This window comes from Sipha flava, unplaced genomic scaffold, assembly GCF_003268045.1.
Source record: "Sipha flava isolate LNK unplaced genomic scaffold, YSA_version1 1_pilon_pilon, whole genome shotgun sequence".
In the NCBI taxonomy this organism is placed as follows: Eukaryota; Metazoa; Arthropoda; class Insecta; order Hemiptera; family Aphididae; genus Sipha; species Sipha flava.
The window spans coordinates 815,719-839,399 of NW_020272783.1; the positions used below are offsets into that span (position 1 = coordinate 815,719).

General features: G+C 28.8%; 1 protein-coding gene and 1 pseudogene across 2 annotated transcripts in view; one reads left to right on the forward strand and one right to left on the reverse strand.

The window, feature by feature from the left end:
* LOC112682145 (gamma-2-syntrophin) overlaps nt 1-18,964 on the forward strand; it is a 47,551-nt gene extending 28,587 nt beyond the window's left edge. Inside the window, exons 2-12 of one of the 2 annotated variants that reach the window (XM_025552658.1) lie at nt 4,217-4,337; nt 9,075-9,162; nt 9,237-9,413; nt 10,016-10,172; nt 10,693-10,821; nt 13,413-13,487; nt 13,579-13,763; nt 13,837-13,995; nt 16,497-16,721; nt 17,885-18,088; nt 18,423-18,964. In XM_025552658.1, coding sequence (XP_025408443.1) covers nt 9,097-9,162; nt 9,237-9,413; nt 10,016-10,172; nt 10,693-10,821; nt 13,413-13,487; nt 13,579-13,763; nt 13,837-13,995; nt 16,497-16,721; nt 17,885-18,088; nt 18,423-18,539 — 1,494 coding nt within the window. In that variant the 5' untranslated portion in view covers nt 4,217-4,337; nt 9,075-9,096 and the 3' untranslated portion in view covers nt 18,540-18,964. The remainder of the gene's footprint in view (nt 1-4,216; nt 4,338-9,074; nt 9,163-9,236; nt 9,414-10,015; nt 10,173-10,692; nt 10,822-13,412; nt 13,488-13,578; nt 13,764-13,836; nt 13,996-16,496; nt 16,722-17,884; nt 18,089-18,422) is intronic. The other variant, XM_025552657.1, reaches the window with a different exon arrangement.
* A 3,182-nt stretch (nt 18,965-22,146) lies between these two features.
* Nucleotides 22,147-22,747, reverse strand: LOC112682159 (annotated as a pseudogene).
* Nucleotides 22,748-23,681: the final 934 nt, after the last annotated feature.

Sequence of the window (23,681 nt, forward strand, 5' to 3'; positions counted from 1 at the left end):
CGGAAGGGCGTCTCTTTCATCCCGTTTCCGCGTGCGCGCGCGCGCGTGTGCGTGTCCTCATGCCGTGTGTCCATGCACGCGCGCCTATATTTGTATAAACGGTCCACGCGACTTGCGTCGTCACGTTATCGCCCGCGACCGGACAAAACGTCTGCGACGACGTCGCCGCCGCCGCCGCCGCCGCCGTCGTCTACACGTCCCGGTGTCCGGGTGCAAGCAAATCGGCGGACACGTGATCCCCGCCGCGACTTTATCGTCACGCCGGCGCCGTTTTCGTTGTAACACGTTATTAGGTGCGTGGCGGCGGTCGAGCGCACGTCCGTTATTGTTTGTTGTTATTGCGTTTACACGCAGGCCCGTGTCCGTTCGCTCGCGCAGAGTATCGCTTATTATAGCACGCTGTCAATTATTGTTATTGAATTGTTGTGCTGCGTGGCCGCGCGCGTATATCACGTATACGACGCATGATCGTTTGTCACCGGCGCGGTCGCAATCGATTCGGATTCTCGTACAACAGATTCCACTCGTTTAAATCCTCATAAAATCACCGTAGGTAGTCGGACCGTGGTATTCCTTTTCGTAAACGGCATTTTGGCTCTGCACGGAAAGATATTGTTCCCCGGTATTTCCGTCATCATCTTCTGTCTGACTCTGGTTCGCAGTCATGTCTTGCGGTTTTTTAAACAAGGTTACGGCCCGCACTAATCACATAAAACCTGATTTCACCTGAACCTTGCCAGAACCTAACCTAACCTGGTCTTGCTGTTCGAAAGGTTGAAGCCCGAACCGAAAAAACGCGTTTCGGATACAATTTATGTTATTTATTTTAACTATACTATAACATCGATTATAAAGAAGATTATGCTTGGAATTTTGCATCTTCATATTATTATAATATACTAATAGTTCCAAATCCTTAATACTGCTTTCTGTATCGTGATTATTATAGTTGATATTTATTAGGGTGTGTTGTATAATGTGTCAATATAATATGTTGTTAGTGTCATCACTTTACGACAGCGATGAATTCTGTTTCAAATTGATTCACGAAAAATCACCTTATGAACTATAGCTATTTGATTCAGATAAGATTTCAAACATTACCATAGATTATCTAATATGTTATTGATAGTATCGCAATTAGTTAAATTTTGTTGAATTATTTTTACAACACTACAAACGTACGCGTGATGATGAAAATTATGAGTTTTCGATGTCTTAAGGTGGAGTCAGTAACGATAAAAAAAATTCGCTATATTATAATATTATAATTGCTGCAATGCCCTTAGATAAAAAAAAAATTATAAACAAATTAAATGATAATAAATATCCTTATTGTTTTAGAAGTACAATATAACATCTAAAACAATAAGGATATTTATTATCATTTAATTTGTTTATAATTTTTTTTATAACATACAACACACATGTACAAGTTCTGTGTAATTCCATGTGCGCGATAAGTGTAAACACGATAAGAAATATAATTCATTTAATTTCGCAAATTATTCTCAATTTAATATTTGAACAAACGGTTTTGCGTCGTTTGTACGCGTCACATATTTAAGTAGGTGTGAAATAAATATTTATGTTTCGTATTGTACTTGTATATATATATATATTTATATGTAATTACTTAGGAAATGTAACGATGGTATATTATTATGCTAAATCTAGCATAACAATCACCGTTGTATCTTTAATTTATAATTCAGGATAGACATAAATTAATAAAACATTGTCGAATAAATTAATAGCTATTGCACTTATGAGCCATTAAAAACTTCGGAGTAATACTCGAACTTTCGTTCGTATGGTTAAGTGTTATTCGGATACTGGTATGCTGTGACAGACCGTAAGAGTCTGTACTGTAAGAGAAATTTATATTTTATGGAACCAAAACTTTATAAATTTAAAATTGTCAGGAGCCTTTATATTATCAGACCAAATAAACGCCATTCTACTCTCGATGATTTCTAAGTAAATTTATTTTGTCAACTGCCGACAGTGTATAAAATATAATCGAATTGATTTTTTTGCTGCAATTCGTTTTATCCATGTATAATTGTTTTACCTCCTTTCAACTAGGTTTTTCCTTATAGAATTATGAATGTTTTCACTGATATAGAACCTGTATCTACTATTCCGTAGAATTTATTTTTACCACTGCTATTAGTTTTTTAATCAGTGTAGGATCAGTACATACGTCATGAATTTGCTTTTTGGTTTGTATTTACTTTTGAAAAAACACCATAAGTTATACAGTTCAATTGGTTGACAAAATATTGTTGATGATTTACTGCATTAAGCGTAAGCCTTTTTTACCTAATCATTTAAGTACCAAATATCCATTTGGATCGATAAATAGTCATTTATTTTCTAATATTATATTAAATTATTAAAGATGTATGTTTTATCACATTTAGGTACATTTAAATACAATTTTATATCATCTTTCAAAATTCTATCAAAACGAAAACAACAATATTTATAAAAAAAAACATATATAAATCAATTTGAGGTGGTTAAGAAACGTTGTGTTAATTATGAAAGATTTCTCTAATTCGTAAATTATTTAATTCCTCTTATTCATCTTCATTGATTGACAAACATGTTCCTCCGACTTAGATAGTATAATTGTTTTTTTCCAGTGTATACTTAATACCAAATATTTGAGCTCATTGTAGGCTGTTATCATTATATTGTACTTTTATATTTGATTGATATTTATGAATAATATAAAATTGGTAAATATAAAGTGTTAATATTAAAATATTTTATAAAACAGAAAAAAGAATTGATAATTAAGATTATTATTAGATTCGTGTATTATTGGTGATAAAAATGTGTTTAATGGTTAGATTTTATATGATTTTGTTAAATAAATCTTTGGAATATTTAGTAGATAGTAACAAAAATATAATTCCTACATTGATAAATAATTTTTTGATAATTTTCACTATAAAAATATTAATTGTTTACAGCAGTAAATCATGAAAAAAATAAAGATCGGCGTGATAATTATACACTACCATAGATGACTAAAATTAAATATTTGACTATTAATAAATAATAAAATAAATTCATTGCTTCATTAAAATTAAAAAAAACTGAAACATTTTGTAAAATGTTTAAACCCCATGTCATACATACATATAACTAGTAACATATTAGCGCGAATTCCCGATAAGTATCAGCCATCTGATTTATTTGATTCCTTCCATATAGTCGACAGTTTTTGCAATAAAATTGGATTATATTAGTTTCAACTTTATAGATAAATTAGGTTAGAGGTTATAAACACTTTTAAAAGTTTTTCGATCACTGGATTTAGGACGGCGGAACGTTTCGTTTTCTACCATGTTTTTATTCAATCTTTCTCCGTCAAAACTTTTTCTCTATACTTCACTTAATCACTGTACGCGTTCTCACGTATAAAGTTGAGTAAAGTATTGTCCTTTAAAAGTAAAGTCACGAATTGAATTGAAAAAGATATAATTACCAAAAATATGCCCCTTGTCGATACACATAATAACATATAAAAATCAAACCAGAAGACACGATTTGTTTATAATGAGCAAGCTAAATTTTTATCATTGTCACCAGTTGATTAATTATACATATGTTTCAGATTTCCATAAAATGATTTACAATGCATTAACGTACTTTTTAAAGTTTTTCATTTTTAAACAAGATTGCTACTATAGACGTTTTTACACCAAGTTATAATCACCACAATTATGAACTACGAATAATAATAATATAAATTGTATTTATATATTACACGTGTGGAATTATTCTACCTTCTTTTATTTTTATTTTCACTCACGAAACATTTTTAATATATGCTCGTATGTTTCTTATGTATAAAAATTACGTGTCCAACGTTTTATCCTCAATGGACTTTGAAACTGCTTAACCGATTTTGATAAAATTTAGTATAGACATAGATTGGATCAGAAGTCTCCAACCATTTTTTACAGTGGGTCAAATCTAAGATATGCATACCAAAATATTTTTAGAGGAATAAAAAAGTATTTAAATAGAAAAATAGGTAAGATTTAATTAGATTTTAGAAGAATGTATATTTATTTATTCATTTATTTATTTTATTTATGTATATTTATTTTTATAATTCATAATTTATTTAATGTGATATGATTAAGTTACTTAATGAAAAGTTTGGAATTACTTGTATTTTAAAATGTTTTGATAGTTTGCATCCAACTTTTTTGTTCCTATCATCAGCGTCGTTTGTAAATGTTTGTTGCTGATGTAGACCTATGAGAACATTTCGGGACGAGAGAGATTACGGCTTTTTCTCCGGGTACGCCACTGTGAGTTTTTATTGATGTGTATGATATATTTTTTTTCTAGAGCTATTTCATTTATTAATTTTTAGAGGCTCATACATATATTTTATATATCATGTAATCATTCGGCCGCCACGGTGAAACTATTTTCTAATCGAATAATAATGAAAGCCACCCTACCTACCATGAAATATTTTTAAGTCATGTAGTTTTTAAAATTAATTCATAATGAATAACACGATTTATTGAGCCTGTGAAACAATTATATGCAATGTATGGTGTGGTTTTATAATTCGAGATCGGTCTTGACGATCTACGCGCGCGTGTCGCGATTCTCATATTTCTTCCCACCCCCGGCAAACGCGTGCCGTCTCGAATAGAAATCTAATTACTTTTATCAAAGGCATATTGGGCGTGATTTAAATAATCAGGGATTGCGAATGTGTTTATTCTTTCTTTCACGGGAAATTACTTGTTTATATGCTAATATGGTAAACACAATAAGCGACAGTTGAATAATAAAGCAAAGTACTGCAGAATTGAAATCCGGTGATGCTGAATGAATTACTATATGATTGAGCAAAGTGGCCGAAATTGTTAATATCGCCCTTTTTAACCACCCGGTTGAACCCATTTTTTTATCATTCTATGAAACGTCAAATCGTTTATTATCTTATATCGGCATATTATCGTACAAGCGTGAATGGCACGTGCGGGAATATTTGGACTTCTCCTTTCACCTCGTTATTCAAATTTTTATGACTGAAAAGTAGGGCTCGGGACTTCTAGGAACTTGCATGTTTTTAAATAATTATCAAAAATATAGCTAAGTAATATTTAAATTTGTTTCAAAGCAATAACAAGTTTATATTTAAAATTTATAGTTGCATATTTTGCATATTTGACCATTTTTCGTTTATAAGTGCATATTTGACCATTTTTCATTTTATAAATGCATATTTGACAATTATTCATATGAAGGAGTAAGTTTTTAAATTTTATAAAAAAAAATTATGATTTATTTCTTCATATATCACGTGACTTGGAACTCAAGGTGTCTTATTCGTACACTAATTGAATGCATTAAAATAATTAAAACTATAAAAAACGTATACATTCTGCAAAAATTGAAGAATTTGCACAAGCTAAGGCTAACTATAAAAAATTTCGAACATTTTAAATGGAAAAATGAATCTATGGATAGATTGCCTACAGATATTAGTAGTAGTGACCTACGATTTTTTAAGTTTGCACTAATAAGTTCCGTAGACGTGTAACGTTCCTTTTCTAAATATAAAATTATTTTGGCTGATAACAGACAGTCATTTAAATTTTCCAACTTAAGAAAATATCTTATAGTCCAATGTAATGCTCAAGGTTAGAAGAATTATAACTATATTAAAAATAAAAAAAATGTTTTCAATTTAATTTATTTTTAAAACCATTTTAAATATTTTGTTTTAGATAAAAATTCAATATAAGATGAAAAAAAATTGGAAAAAAAGAAAAAATTATCTCAGATCATCATATCTATCATATATAAAAATATTATTATAATTTATTACTAGTTAAATTTTTTTATTCAATTAATTATTACAAATATAATTTTTTTATATACATATTTTAATAGCATATTTATTGATTCTTTAGGACACAAATGCATACATATTTTAAGGTTTTTAAGGGTATAAAGTCCCTAGTCCTACTGAAAAGACATACATATATACACATATATATGGAAAGAATTACAAATTTCTATTGTAATACAAAATCGTTTAAACAATTTAAAATAATAAACAAGCAATAATATAAGGAAAAATAGTATATTGGTTTTCGATAAATTGTATAGGTACCTACTTGATCACGTTGAAAAAAAAGCAAATCATGCCCAATCCAAGCCTTAAAAGTGGTGTACACACAACCACATATGCACCTGCTGTTTAATGACGGTGGATTTTTACATACACAGGCACGCGTTAGGCACGTGCCATTGGGCGCGAGGATCAGGTACACACACACAACTGCAACCACTCGTTACACGCAGTGATCAACAGCGAGTAAATGTGCACACAATAACAAAATATACCTTTATAACCTGTATATATATAATAGTCTATATTATAGACTTAAGTGTGTGTATGTGTGTATGTGAGATTAAGTCTGCCGTGTTTACAATAATTATACAATATAGGCAAATTGTGGTGGCGGCCAGGGGGTGGCGATGGGTAGAAGTGGCACGAGGGAATGACGAAGGGGTGTGTGAGAGTAGTTCCGGACACGATTTCCCACGGACTCTTCGTCGGAGAAAAAACTCTTGGGGGAGCGGCTACACCGTTCGCGCATGCATACACACACACAAATGCACACGCACAAGCACACGCACGCAACCACCGTTTTCGGGCCATTGTGTTCGATCGCCGCCGCCGCCGCCTACGGTCACACGCCAAAACCACCCCACTAACCTTATACCGCGTTTGTACGTATTACGCGTACACGTATATATAAATACGCACACGCGCGCGTGCCCGCGGTAGTGTACACTGAATAATAACGTCCGCAAACACCAGAAATGTGTGTACGTGTACGTGTGTGTGTATCTATTATGAATTTATGTGTATACTGTTATTACGCGTATCGATATTGGATGGTCCCGTAGAGTGTTCGCGAGAAAGGGTCACGAGGGAATAATGTATATAATATACACTGTACACGAAGAGTTATTAAAGTTACGTTATACATATACGTATTGTGCGTGTATGTGTGCACGGAATGGCGAGGATTATTTCATAGTGTCAGTTGGTGTACACATGTTAATTAATTTAAGCATGCGTGTATGTGGGAACTCGGACCATGGATTTTTTCTCTCGCGAATTTTCGGAAATCAATCCCATCGTCACACATGTGATTCGATTAATCTCTCGACACAACAATGGCATTTTTGTTCTTAGGATTCTATGAAATGTAAAAGTGTACTATGTACTCTGTACTATCTAATCAAATATTTTCAAGTTATTTACCTAGCGTTTTATTCTAATTGTGTGAAAAATGTTTAAATTTTAACTGTTTTAAATTTAACATTTTCATTATAAAAATATTTATTGGTCCACATTTTTGAAAGTATAAATTCCTCGCGACTCTTATTTTATATATTTGATAATTATAATAAAGTAATAAACTTCAAATATCTAACATATTTTTATGTCTACATATACCTGTATTTTCAAAGTTAGAGATATGTTATAGTATAATAATCAACCACTATTTTCTTCAAGTTCAAAAATTAACTTACGTTTGACGTTAATGGTCCTTGGATGGGTGATCACTTAGGATTTTAGTTACTAAGTTATGCTCCTGCACTACATGTTCTAATCTACAGAAAAAAAAGGAAGCTGTATAATTTACCCAATGCACTCTCTTAAAATAATTTTTAAGAAAAAAAATCTTATTTTAACTGATCGATTCGATTAATTGTATAATATTCCAAAATTGGTTGATGATGAGAAATGTTATAAGGAACATACTTAATTTAATATAATAAAAAAGGTATTCGGGGAGGATTGCATTCCAAAACCCTTACCTTGCAATTAATATTTTATACCTATACCCATTCCTGGATCAAAGTCTCGATATTGTAAACATTAGCAATTATCTTTGCCTTTTGAGTAAATTTAAAGTCGAGGGTTACCCATGTAAAGCATATTTACGTATAAATGTGTAGGTATTCCGCATAAGTAAAGTATTATTATATTTACCACTCTAAAACGATTCATATATTTACAGTAACAATGCTTTTAAATCCTATATCAAGTATTTTTTCGCATGTTTTTTAATAATGTATTTAAAAAAGCTATCAAATATATTTATTATATTTACATCGCAAACAAATGGATTATAAGCCACTTGTCATATTTTAAAATATTTACTGTATATAGAGGAACTCTACAAAATACATAATATATAGGGGTAATCATCTGTTTCTCACATATAGCTTTTGAAAATCTTATTTAAACAATTATAAAACATTTATTTTGATGAATTTAGCAGTACACCAACAATGTTTAATACACCTGCGTTTTATTTTTTAATTTATTAGTTATTAGTAAAACCTAATACATCTCAACAATAACAATAAGTAAACTTAAAGATATAAACCTTTGAAATCATATGATAATTAATGATAGTTATGATAAGAACATTATAATGACATAGAAAACATAGAAAACACTAAAAAAACTTAAAAAACGAAATTTCTCATGTACTTATATGCACTTAAAAGTTGATTAAATGAGAATTCAAAGACATTATAGATATCTCTACGAGTATTTTAATCTATAGATAGTGTATTTTTTATATTTTTAAAAAAATAATATATGTACTTGTAGGTGATATAGAAATTGATTCGACGAATCAGGTATCAGTCAAAATATAATTTGGTAGAAACGGGTATCGGTTAAAATATTATTTGGTGGAAAATGGAATGGTACACTTTTGATGGAAACGAGTAACGCCCGTTTTCAATGATTGTATGCATCAGTATCATACACTATTTGGTCAACCCAGTAATTTATACTTGTCAACTTAAGCCCAATTTTGAGTTTAATTCAATACAGCCCTTTACTTATAAACGTAACAATACAATTATATTATGATGTAATATTCTTACTTTTACTTAATACATTATAAATATTAATTAATTAGTTTATAATAGGTTTTTGTTTCAAAAATCACCAGTTAATACATATTATCTTAATTTTTTTTCAGTTTTGAACAGTTCAAAGAAATTATGCATTTGAATTTAAACAGTACCGAAGAATCGGATATAAAAGAGGAATGTTTGGACGGGATCAAAGTAATATTATAATATATATTATAGTAATGATTTTATATCATTCAGTTTGGAAAACTAATGTATTACATCGTTAGGCGAAAACGGGATTAGTACGAGTGAACGATTCAAATAGAGGTTCATTAACTATTCGATTGGTTTTGACTTTGGAATGTCTGAAACTACAAAAACAAGAGATAGTCGACAACCAACAATCGTCATCATCGTCGTCCGAGGATACCATTGACAATTATCAACCTAGCCCCAACTATTATGTAATTTTATGTTATATTTTTACTATTTTTATTTTTAAAATTACAAATTATTAAGGCTACAATCAAACTGTTGTAGAAAGCTGCTTGCTAATAATTCATTATTCTAACGATACTAATTAAATAAATGAAAAAAATAAACAGTAAATGTACACTGCAATTAAATCATTAAAAGAAGAAGAATTAAAAGTCATTCTTAAAAAATCCATGAAATCATAGATAAATAGTATCATAGTTATAAGTTATGAATGATGGAATGTATTATATTAAAACAAAAATAATTACCCCAAACAATAAACTATAATGTTATTTCGTAGAAATTATTATTAAATTTATAACCAATGCATTATTTCTTAACAGAAGTTTTTACTTTTTTATACACAGTAATCATTCATTACCTACTTAGAATAAAATAAAATAGTAATATTTACAAAAAAGTAATTTTATAATCATTTTGACATTAAATATTACTTAGTGTAAAGATGTATTTCTAACATAGGTAATAATTTGTTAATAATTTGTTGATTTTATCTTATTTTTACTTTAATTGATATTAATTTTAATATGATGGAATTAAATGATATACTGTATTTATAATATAATAGTTGAGATATGTGACTGTGGTGAGAAAAAACGGAAGTCTCGGAATAAGCGTCAAAGGTGGTCAAGAAAATAATTTACCGATATTAATATCGAGGATTCCCGATGGAGGTGCCGCTTACCACACCAAAAGATTGTTTGTAGGAGATGCTATAATTAAAGGTAGTATACAGTAATTATGTGCTTATATTTTTAGTTTCATTAGTTTTATGAGTTAATTAGTTCATTAGTGATAAATTATAATTAAATTTATTGAGAGATGTTTTTATCCTGTTTTCAGTGAACATAATTTACTATATTGTACTTTTCTGTTTTATATTGATTACCATCAACTTTAAATTATTATGTTGTTTCGTAATGAGATTTTTATTTTTTATTCTACCGTAGCCTAATTTCTCGAATCAAGGAAAAAAGGAAAAATGTAATTTTTCGCTGTACAAATTAACTATAAAATATAAATCTAAAAATTGATAAATCTCCTCGATAAAATACCTATGATCGCTTTGATTTAATTTCAATACTACTAATAAATTATAACTGAGGTACAATAATGTGCAAAACTGATATTGGTATGATTATGTATAGTGGTTAATTGTATTGATGCAGCCGATAATTGTACATCTACCTACATTACCATGTCTAAAAGTTATTATTTATTGATTCGGATTTTTGTTTATTACAGTGAACGATCAGTTAATAACGAATGTTTGCCATGATGCAGCTTTACACATTTTGCGAAATTCTGGAAATCACGTCACATTATTGGTTAAGCATTACAAAGCTGCGGCTCCATTTTTATTAGGATCAAAAGGTATAATTTACAAAATATATTTTCACTATGCAATTTTAGTTGGTTATACCATAAGTTTATTTTTATTAATTTCTTTTACTTACTTAATTTGATACAATAAGTTAATTGTTATACTAAATAAACACAAGATAATTAAGTGTTATTATTAATTAGTATTTATTTTATGTAGTAATATAAGCATAAGTCATCAGTTATGTGATCCAAAAGCATTTCTAGGGAAGGATGAATTTGATTAATTAATAGAAACATATATAGATCCTACTATAATTGATCTTTTAACAATATTTAATAATATACCATATAATTTATAATTTTTATACAGTAATTGTAAACTCCTTAATTACTATGTGTATCAATAGATATTTATGTATCAGCACTCTAATTAATATTTAAACCTGATAATATTTGTAAAAAACGTTTGAGTCTTAATAAAAAAAAATTTTACTGGTATTTAATACTAATTAAATACATTATTTTCATTTATTTAAATGCCTGCACTTATATATATACAAGTATCTTAAATTATTATTTATTACATTTTTTGTGAAATTTTTAGTCGTTTATTCTACTTGGTAATTTATTACACTTTGATAATTACTACGAGTACAATCAATTACTTGTCTATGGCAAACATTTTTTGATTTACCGTATCTTTATGTTCACTTCTTAATCACGTACTTACTATTTCCTATTATCATCATAGTATATTTAATTGATTTATATGAACATCATCTACTATATTAATTACAACTAGGTGTATGCACCTAGTTATACTAAATATACATACAAATAAAATAGAAATTTCTATCTCTTCTACTATATAAAATTGTAAAGAGTTTTCTACAACCGCTCTAACTGAGAAAACTACAGAACCGATTCGGCTAAATTTTTATACTGTTATACCTGACAGTCTGCTAAAGGTTTTAGTATCACTTTTGTTAATAAAAAATAAGTATTAAGTTCTTGTAACAGGCTTTTTTTATGTTCCCATTTTGTGACAACACTATTTATCTTTTTTAAAATTTTACGGTCGTCAAGATTACAAACATTTTATTTTTTTGTTTGATAAAAGATACTTTTTGATACTACTTTTGAAGGCTTATTGGGCATGGTAACAGGATTCATTTTCGAGTAAGTTGCCAATTCATCATCATGCTGAGAGCGCCAAGAATGCTACTCGAACTTATAACAAAAGGCAACAAGAAAACATACCAGAACGTCCTAAAAGACTTGCACAACAGCTTTGAATCTGAAATCAGCGTTTACTTATCGATACGAAATTGATTATTTAAATATTCCAGCGCTTCAAATAGGACCAATGATTACATTATGCGCAAAGTTTCATGCAAAAAAATTGAAAGATGAAACCCACGGACTTTGCTGCGCTGACAGTAGAATTATTTTATTCTATAAATTTAAAGATCCTCCTAATTAAAAGTTTAATTGATAATTCTCACCCTCTATCAAAATATTTATTCGATAATTCTAGGCGGTATAATATTCTGTTTTAAATTACATCGTTTGAAACAAACGAAATAGCTGAAGGAAACTTCATGCCCACTTTTAAAATTCAGGGTCAAGTACATCATTTGATAGATAGTTTACTACCCGAAATTGGAAATAATGCTAAATTTTTACAATTATATTTTATGTCCTAGTCGGATCAAATATCTACTCGAACAAGTATGATTCTAAATTTAAAAAGAGGTCTCATTGAATCATTGTGAACAATTTTGAATGTAAATAATAACCTCATACAAAACTTTAAGTTAATTATTCACACTGATCGAGTTTCTTAAGGAAAGCACTGAGGTCAATATAATACACCTACCATCGATGAAGTAGCTGTATTATTAGTTAATGAAGATAAAGGTCCTAGATAAATAGTTCTGCACGGTAAAAGTGGACACTTGCGTCGAGTTTCCGGATTGAATAGATCATATGATGCACTGAAATATCCGTTAATGCAGTGCTTCCCAAGTTTTTTCGACTTACGCTGTCCTTTTTGATTTGAGGTTTTCAGGGCGCCTTTCCCCAAGTCATAGCTTGACTAATCATAGGGAAAATTTTAAACTTGATAATATTTCATGATGGCGCGGCTTCACTGTACAGACATTACGGCGCACCAGGATCATATCACATTAATATTTTACAGAAAAATAACCAAAATCGAACGAAATTGTCGCCTATATGCAATTTTACTCTAACATACACACATATTTATACACTAAACATACACACAGACGAAGCTGTGACAGGTCGGTTAGTACCTTAATAAAATAAGTTTTTTTTTTTTTTAACCAGTAGGTAAATGCTATACCAATATTATAAAAGAATTTATAAAATAAAAATAACTTACACATTTTTTTAAGTTGATTTTTGTATCCATTTATAAAATAACCATATACTAATAAGTTATTAGTTATAATTATTAAAATCCTAATTTAATATAGATAGTTTTAAAGGTAAATTCTACTAATAAGAGCTCGTTTCATGTAGATTTATTCAGTTAGATATGCGTTTTATATATTAAACTTGAAATTAATACCATTGTAGTAAAATGTTTATCCATTCGATATTTTAAATTCTAGGCAATAATAACAAAAACAACAACAATAATGGAGAAAGTGACACAGAAGACGGACAATGGGTAGATTATCTTATAAGTATGAATTTAACAAATGTTTATTTCTTTTTTACATTATTAAATTTTTATTTATAAAGTCCTATGTGTTTTGCTTTAATTTTGAATTTTAGTACCACTGATGATGGGTTACGTAACAAGATACGTGCAGGGTACAGACAAACTGCGAAGAAACGGTTTCGAAGTGCACGGCATAAATGGTTCGAATTCCACTATCATACATTGCGACAACGTCAAAAGTTTGTCTGAATGGGTCAAACTCATTTCGGAAAACATTGCTAATCTAGCGGAAATACAAGTAATAAAAGTGTTTTCCAAAGTACAATTATATTATTCCGTCTTTATAATGTTATATTTCTTTGTTCTTTTAGATTAAACTGTATAATTTAAACTTTGGAATCAATGAAAAAATCGAGTATATGGGATGGGTAAATGAAGGAGTTTTAAACAACAACCACCCTTGGCAGAGTTATTGCGCGAGATTCATGATTATCAGAGGACGAGACGTATTGCTTTTTGACACACCGCCAGTTAGTATTATTTAAATCTGATAATATTGTGTTATTATTCTGAGCAACATTTTTTTATAAAAATATCTGTAATCCATCGCATTAATAAGCACAACTTTTTATGTGTTCTATTTTTAATTTTAAACGATTTTATCCCAAGTTCATTATCATAGAAGCATATTAAAAATAATCTATCTTGTCATAATTCGCTATGAGAATGGCAGTGAATAATAATAAAATAAATAAATAAAATAATAATAAATTATTATAATATTTTATGGCGACTGAGAACTCCCTACCATACTATTTTGTTTCTTGAATTTCATAATATATTTATAATAAAAGTTTCGTTAAGTATCATCATGATGGTGGGTAGTATATTTTACAAATAAAGATTTTTCACCTATTTTATGACTTGTAAAATTAAATTACATGTTAAAGTGTTTACGTGAACAAACGTACTCATATAAAGATCGACGGTATCAATAAGAAAATTAGACTACTTGTATTATCAATTCAATATTTATTATAATCGTTTATATAATATTGAATCTCTTTTGGTTTGTTGGTACTTGATGCGTAGCGTCGAAGGGCTTATTAAATACTTAAAGCTCTCACTCTAATAATTCCGCATAAAGAGGGTATATAATACGTATCAGGATACGGCGATTTTCGATTACTTCTTATGTTTTATCTCAAAAGAACTATTGTTATTACACTTTAAGAGCTAAGTAATAAATCTAGAACTAGTTGATCGATAACCATGAAATATTTTAAATTCTTTATAGGTATATGTTGAAGCGCCTGAGTAGGGACTATATAACTTTATATATTTATTCAATTTTATGTATGTACACACATTATATGAGTTTAAAAACTTCAGTCTTATAAAAATACATAAAATAAAAATGTTAACCGTGTAAGCTAACATGTATCCACAATGATGTGGCTTATATTTTGTATACCGATGGTTTAATCGTCTTGTGCCATTTGCTGAACAGGTGCGCGTGGTTCGTTAAAACTATATGGTATATTGATAATATACTCAACTTTTACGTCAGCGAAACATATTATATTACCATCATTGCGGATATTGCCTAGATGGGCGAATTTTTTTTAGATTCGTAAAGCAAACATACGTCAAAGATAAATATGCTGAATAAAAATAGGCAGAGAGGAATTATTTGTTATACGTAACTAGAGGCGGTTTGAATATCTTATCGGGGAAGATTAATTGGAATCACCCACTCATTCCGAAACATTTTCCTGGCTTCAATCGATTTACATTATAACTGCTTTAACGTTAAAACGTTTTTTTTTAATTTTTAATTTTTATTTTAGAGCTTTCAATAAGTACTATTAAAACGTTTACTATGTAGCAACGTAACTACTGAGTTCTGAGTCAATCACCTACCCTTAAATTTTTTACCGAAGCACCACCCCAATAAATAATGTTTAGAATTCACCTATGACATAAGTTTATATATGTAAATTATATAATGAACTCTACTAGATGTTAAATGTTCCATCTCACATCAGTTAAGTAATTACTTATTATACAAATATTAAAATATAATAATATCAATTGAAATATTATATTTATTTTCTGTCAAACATGTAATATATATGTAACATATATGAACGTATACGTTACACATAGTTTACATTCCATCAATTCCTAAAACCGCACATTTGTTGTAGGTTAAAACCACACACATTTAATAGGTTAAAACCATATAATTTTTAAAATTGATGTGTCAAAAAACTGCACATTAATGATTTAGATCCCAATTATTATTTATTAAAATAAAAAAGTGCTTATAAATTTTAAATTTTAAATTAAATTGAAAGATTAAAAAACATTTTCAAAGTTTAATTGGCTGTTATATATTCTGACGTTTTATAAGGTCAGAAACTGGCACGTAAAACCAGAAAATTCTTATGTCAATCAATATTTTTATATATTTTATTCATAATTTTGTCTTTTCCCTCCCCTATTTATACGCCAGAAAAGGAATTATTTCTGTTTTTTTTGGACGTCAAAAAATTCTTAATGTACGTTGAATTAATATTATATAGATCTTAAGCTACTCAGAAACTCGCTAGTCTCATAGATATAATAAAACAAACTGTTTCTTAGCATATAGAGCTTTATTATTAATACATAAGTATAATGTGCAGTATAATCACCTAATTGTACAAATAATGCAAAGTTACATAGTTACTTGATTCACAAGAATCATGCATTTTAGGGCTATATATAAGTTATTTATATGGATAGGTATTACTTTATTATTGTTGTATGCGTATGAATTTAATGTTAAAAAGACGCTTCAATTTTGTATATTATACATACATTTTAAGATAAATCACACAAAAAAAAACCATTTTATTATACTGATAAAGTCACAAATGTATAAAACTTTTAACAGCTTTTGATGGGAATCTGCGAATCCTATAACTGTAAATATCAACAGTTTCTTGTAGATCGATTTTTGAAAAATATTGTGATATGGTTTCAGATGTCCATTACAGAATGGCTGGACTGCGACGTGGTGTACAAGCTGTACGAGTCCATGTTGAGATTGGTGAAAGACACGGAGAATGTGGATCAACGGCAAAACTGTTTTTTGCTACAGACGTCGAACGGCGTTTCCCGATACTTCTCGATGGAAACCAAACAGGGTTTACTAGACGTGCAGTGTGCGTGGCACAGATCGATATGCACGTCCATGACGCACATCAAAGTGAGCGTCGACGATGTGCTATTATTATAATACTACATGTGACACGTATATTACACAATATAATATAAAGACCATGTTCGTATAGGTGTGACGATAAGTAAACGGGTTTTTGATCCCTAACCACCAAAATAAAATAAAAATTAGATGTAGATCGTAGGCATTAGTCGGCGGTAACGATGATCACTTGCAGTTACCGCCAATACCATGGGGTCAGCGATGCCGTGACTTGCATACGCATAATTTTTTATTGCATAAATCAATTTTTTTAAATGTATTCGATCCTTTTTTTTTTTTTTTGGTACTTTTTTTCTCGCAAAAGTCGTCCGTTGCATTCTAAATATACGTGATTGTATTCGATATTATGAGGTACTCGTATATATATATGTACTGCACATAGGTATTTTAACCATCTATCGACCTTGAAACGTGCAGTTTTATTTTCCCGATTACTATACCTGCAGGGTGAGGTGCGAGTGATTGTATGCATTTTTTTCACTTTATGCATTATGTGATATACGTGTTTATTGTTGACGTCTATATGGTACAATTTACGTAAAAGTGTGTATAAATCAGATGAGCGTTAAATGTGAACACTCCTTGCTGTTCGCGGTAGACAACCGTATCGCAATTCAAACGTGCTCGATATTTGTGTTCGAAAAGTAAAAATTAAAACAGAAATAATATTATTAAAAATAAAGATAAAATAATCGAATTTATAAATACAGGTATATAAGCGTTTATACGTAAATATTATGTACGTATTGCCGTGAGGCGGTAGGTCCACTAAATTGGTAACTCGTAAGAAAAAATAATAAACAATGCGTCGTCCACTGTGAACCGAGTTCATCAATATATAATGTTATATTTATGCGTTGCATTGTATAATTTCTTGTATAGGGAAGAAGCTGCAAAGTATTTGGTGTTATAAATAAATATATACAAACTCTTGTGTTTTATATTATAAAAACGTTATGCTTACAGAATATTATACATGGTATGTTCGTACTGGGACAAAAAATGAAAACTGAGAGTACGGTTGATTTTACTTTTATATACAAAACGTCTTCTTACACTTATTTTGTCAGTTGACCGCTGCAAGCCTTAATGGTTTTTAGTTAATTGTTTGATGGTAAATCGTTTAACTTTTTTAAATACGTTTACAGAGCAGAACGTTTTACGTGCTATTCGGCAACAACCAACAGCCGTCGAACTTAATACTGGACTGGGACAACGGGTTCACATTGTACGACAACTGGAACAATTCCAACGTGTGGACGTACAAATTTTCCGAGCTCCGCGGCTCCTCGGACGATCACATTTCCCGACTAAAACTACACTTCAACGACAATGGTCGCATCGAAACCAAGGTTAGAACACGTGGCGTATCATATCGTGTCGTAAACATTAAAATGTATATTAATATCTGCTATGGGCCGATTAAAATTTCATACCAAAAATGGCGGGAAATCATATATTGTGAGATTTTGCATTCACGCCCACGGGCAAAATTTACAAAACAAAAAAAAAATTGTTCGATATTTATACACTATTATGGTAAATTGGTATTGAACGATTTGGTACCGCTTACACGCAATCACAGACATTTCAATTCGTGATACGAATTCGCGTTTGAATTATTTATACGTTATCATCATCAATACTTGCATTGACTTCTTGTAGTAATAATTGTTTATACCGCAGGAATTGGTTTGTCAAGATCTACAGAGTTTGCTGTTCTGCGTGCACGCGTTCTTGACCGCCAAAGTGGTATCCGTAGACCCATCGTACTTGAACGCGGAAGGAATTCAACTGCTATAAGACGTCGCCGATAGTAACGATAAAAATATCATATTGTGTACTACTATGTAAATGTTAAATAATCAGGCGGTCGCATATTTTATAGTTTTATTTTATGGTTGTTTATAAATAGTTTTTATACTAGAAGAATTCATAATGTTTTAGCCATCGCATGCAAAACTGTACGATTGTTACCTATTTGGATATAGTTCCATTAGAGTATGATTTGAATTTAATATAAAAAGTACATATACATTCGTTAATTTACAAATGAGCGAACTTGCACAAAAATATGTTCATTTTCTAGTCGTTCGATCACTTCGGAATAGTTTGCAGTGAATCGGAATCGGTTCGACGACGTCAAAGAATATTTGTTGTTACACTTATTATTACTATTATATTATGAAATGTTCAATATTTTCATTTATTTATAGCTGGTTTGCTTTGTCGTTAAAATATATAGAAAAAAAAATCTTAGCGGCTACAATAAAACTATAAACACAGGGTAGAAGAAATTTAATTTGATAACAAAAGCGTCTTTTGTAGAAAAATTATAATTTTAATATTATTATTATTATTATTATTACGAGTAGTATTATGAAATTGCATTAAAATCTTTAGAAAACAAATTGTGAATATTTATTACGTATATATAATTAATTATATGTACATTTTTTTATATATCTTTAATTTATCTATACATCGAGTTGTGATTGTTAATTAGTTTGTTGTGAGCAAAATTTTATATAAACATTTACTTTTTAAATTTGTTATCGTTCGATCAGACGAAATATTACATGTAAACATAATATGTAACATTACATACAGGGTGTCTAGAAGGTTTGGAACTGTTCTAAATGTAATTATAATCGCTGAGTGAAATATTTCCATGCATTCTCGATACACTGTAAATAAATATAATATATATTTTAGCTTAAAAATTAACGCACCTAAATAATTATACATACGTTTACCTAACTGTCGCACGTAATGGTGGGTAATATATTATAATTTATAATACATTTTATTTTTATTAATGCAATAAAAAACACATCATATTTGGGATTTCTGTTTACGGTTACATAGGTACTAATTATTATTATTATTAATTATTGTTATTAAATGGAATAAAATTCCTTAACACAATCAGACTGTTATTGTTATTCTTGAAATAGTCGAATTCATTTTCCTTAATATTCGTGTTTATAAAAAGCAATCAAATAATATTAAATACATTTTACATATTTCCTTAGCATATACTATATATATTATATATATATATATTTCCTTACATATTTCCTATGTATGTCTAATTATAATCACTGTTTACACTGTTTAAATATAAAACATAAAAAAATGTAATCATAATTTTTTATAAACCGTTGAAATTACCTTATAAAAATTAGATTTTGTCTTATATTTTTTACTCGAACTATAAATACATATTTATATAATGTTATATGTAACATAGGTATATGTGATTATATTTTTTTTTTATGTACAACTTATTATACTATAAAATATTCATTTAATGATAATAGGTACTCATTCTGTAATGGAAACTAAAAAAAATTAAATTTCTTGTTTATTTGAGTACATTTTTGAGTGTCTTGCCCATTCTTGACAATGTATATAAGTAAGTATAGTGCACATATACATGCAGATGACATTAATTTATTAGCGTACTGTAGCTTTTAATTTTAAAAGTTCACTAGCTTAATATTATTTGTTAGATAGATATAAAATAAAATAAAAATGTTTTTATTATTACATTATGGAAATTTCATTAAAATTGTAATATTCTCTTGTTTAGAAACTATTACTTTCTTTGGTAAAATATAAGGTTGTGAAATTACATATATATTTTCAACTAATAAATGTTTTAATAACTTACAAGTTGTATTATATTATTTATATTTATTATACGTAATAAAATCAGCTGTAAAATAACAAATAAGTAAATTGTGTACAAATTACCTAATTTGGTGCTTAAAAGAAATGTATATTAGTAGATACCTACGAAAATAATACTATTAATTTATATATTTATATAGACAACTATTAGAATGATAAAATGGAGTAGACACTCACTATGCAATATTTTATTAATATTTTTATAAATAACTTCAATACCTAATGTTAATATTGTTTATTTGTATTATTATTTAATTGTATTAGTATTTTTTGTGTTTTTACGTGGGTTAATGTTATTTATGACGTACACAAAGGTGACAGAGTAAATAATTCAATGGACTCTGGTCAAAGTTAGATATGAACTTAATTTGTCATGAAAAAAACATTATTCTGAAAACTATGATTTTAAGACATAAATTGTGATTAGAATTATGGACTTAGTACCATATACTTTGTCAAAATATATTATTGTGATACTGTATTGGTTAACATATAAAAAGTGACCTGCTAGATTTTTCAAACACCTTTATAGATAATTGTGTTGCATGATTGCACTGATATTTCGTTAAAGCGACTTTTAGTACATCCGTTTCACTATATTTTTGAATAACTCATGAACAATCTTAAATTTTATCCATAATTAACGTTAATTCTAAACTTTCTCCCTTCGGCCATTCATTATTTATAGTAGAAGTAGCTATTTCAGATAAATTTCTTCTTGTTCAACAATAACTAGTATTGTTAGCGTTCCTTATTTAACTAAATTTCGTTTAGGAATCTATTCAATTTCTCGTTCCTAAAGTAAAAAAAAAAAAAAAATTTCAGTTCCTGAACGATCTGGACAGTTCCTTTAATTTTAAAAGGAATACGTTCGTATCCTTGTTTCTTTGAAAAAAGAACTCGTTGTTTTTCTCTTTCCTATGAAAAACTAACTTACCTTAAGACTTTAAAAAACGATTTCAACGTATATATTTAATATTTTAATTGTTAGGACAAATGAATAAATGATATTTTATCAAATACTTCTCGAATACATTACCAATTGAACAAGTATTAAAGTATGTAAATGTATTTATTCAAATATTTAAAAATTATTAATTGTTATAACTGAAAAAAAAATTAATGCAGAATCACTGCCAATCGGGTGCGACTCGTTTGCGCACATTTACCTTTTTTACGACACGATTGCGCACAAAATCACAACTCGTTTGCGCACACATATTTTAGGTTTAAATAATAAAGGTACAACTCGTTTGAGCATATTTCCTTTCTTTTGCTTAATTTTAATTAATTAATAGACTGTATAAAATAATAATATATATGCATATTGTATATATATAAAAAAAAAAAATTTAAATTAAGATTTAACTATTTTGCATTTCTAAGTATTTATTATATAATTTAACATCGAGCGACCAGATATCGGCGAGAATAAGATATATATACAACAATATAATACAGATAAAAGTAATAATAACGTCAATGATTATACGCGTAAACAATATTGTCAATTATTAATTTAATATTACAAAAATTAAAATATTTTAAAAAACATGCATTGTAGGTTTAATAAATAATAATAGTAGTCTATAATAAAATTGTACTAATTTAGAATGGTGGCATTTAAGTCCAATTTTTTTTATATAAGTTAAACGATTAATAATATTATTTTTATATTCATTCCAAATGTTTTACAACTGTATCTCCTTATTAATTATCTCTTTTCTTTTGAAATTTATGATTTTATTGTTTATCAAATTAATTTTTAAATCAGTGTCACTTTGAATTTCAATAATGACGTCGATTACTTGATGTATGTGCGGATGAGCAGTGTAAAACTAACTGTTATATTGTTTGTGATAACTCTCTGCACCATTAGTAGTCTTAGGATTATTAGTAGGTTTACAAGCCTATAATGTTGGAGGAAAATTGCTGTCCGATGCAATGTAATTTTCTAAAATATAATCGAAAAATATAGAAATATTACTAGACGTAGTACTTGGTGCTATCGACATAAGATCACAAAATCCATCAGAAACTTCGTCAGGAAGTAAATAACTTATTCCAAAAAAACATTTCATCCATTTTTCAACTTCTGAGTCGTTGTTTAAGTACTCGCTCGATAGTAATTTATGTTGTTAAATATGTCTAAACCAATTTTGCCCTAAATGAAAGTTACAACACGTAATTTTGCAGTAAGGGAAAATTTGCAATACTGCATTATGCACAGATTTTTCAAAGTTGACATGAAAATAGCTTAAATTTATTATATTACCAGTAATTTGAATACATATATTTTGTAATGTTTTCCACATATTGATGTAAGTATTAGTATGTTTGTTACTTAAAAAACAAAACGCCACAGGAACATAAAAATTGTTTTTAAATACGTGAAAAATATAAAGTTGAACAAAATATTTCGGAGCAAATGAAAATGTCCCATTCCCTAAAACGTGTTCTGCACTTTGTAGCAATTCTAAATTTTGTTTACATGTAAATATAAATATATTTTCATCATCACTAACGAAAGAAAATTTATTACCTTTGTAAGTAAGATTATGCTGATCATCAACTAATTGTTTTTTAGCATCTTCTAAAGATCTCGGTATGTTTGGAAAGGATTTTTTTCGTTTTTCATACATGGATCTTCGAATTAATTTCATATCGCTATATTGAAGATGTTCGAAGTTATCATTGTTTTTCAATTCCCGGCGTATTAGTTTATTTGGTGTAATATGTAAATCCTCTTCAGCTCTACGTTTCGATTTGCTTCTTACTACTTCTCGGTGAATTGTTCGGTCGTCGTACTCGTCATGGGTATGCGTGTTTGTCATTTTTAAAATTTTATATGATTCATTAACTAACCTAACTACAGCGCTTACGGAACATTTTTTATTTGTACACCTAAAATGTTTATCGTCAAATTTTCAAGTTCGGAATTCTCTAAATTTATAACTTTCTATGTTTAAACATTTATTTCCTCGACGCGTTTCAAAAACATCACAAATTTCGATATCCATAATCAATACAGTTAGTAGTTATAGTACAGCTTTCTGGCAAATGACTGTTTAAAAGTATTACGCTTTCCTAATACACGACGATTATTTTAAATCATTATATATTGATATTGATATGCTGGTAATTTGTGCTGATAATTTGTACCGATAATTCAATTACTTTAGGTAAGTCCAAATTTAAAAATATAAAATACATGTTACTTAATGATTATGTTGTGCGCAAACGAGTCAT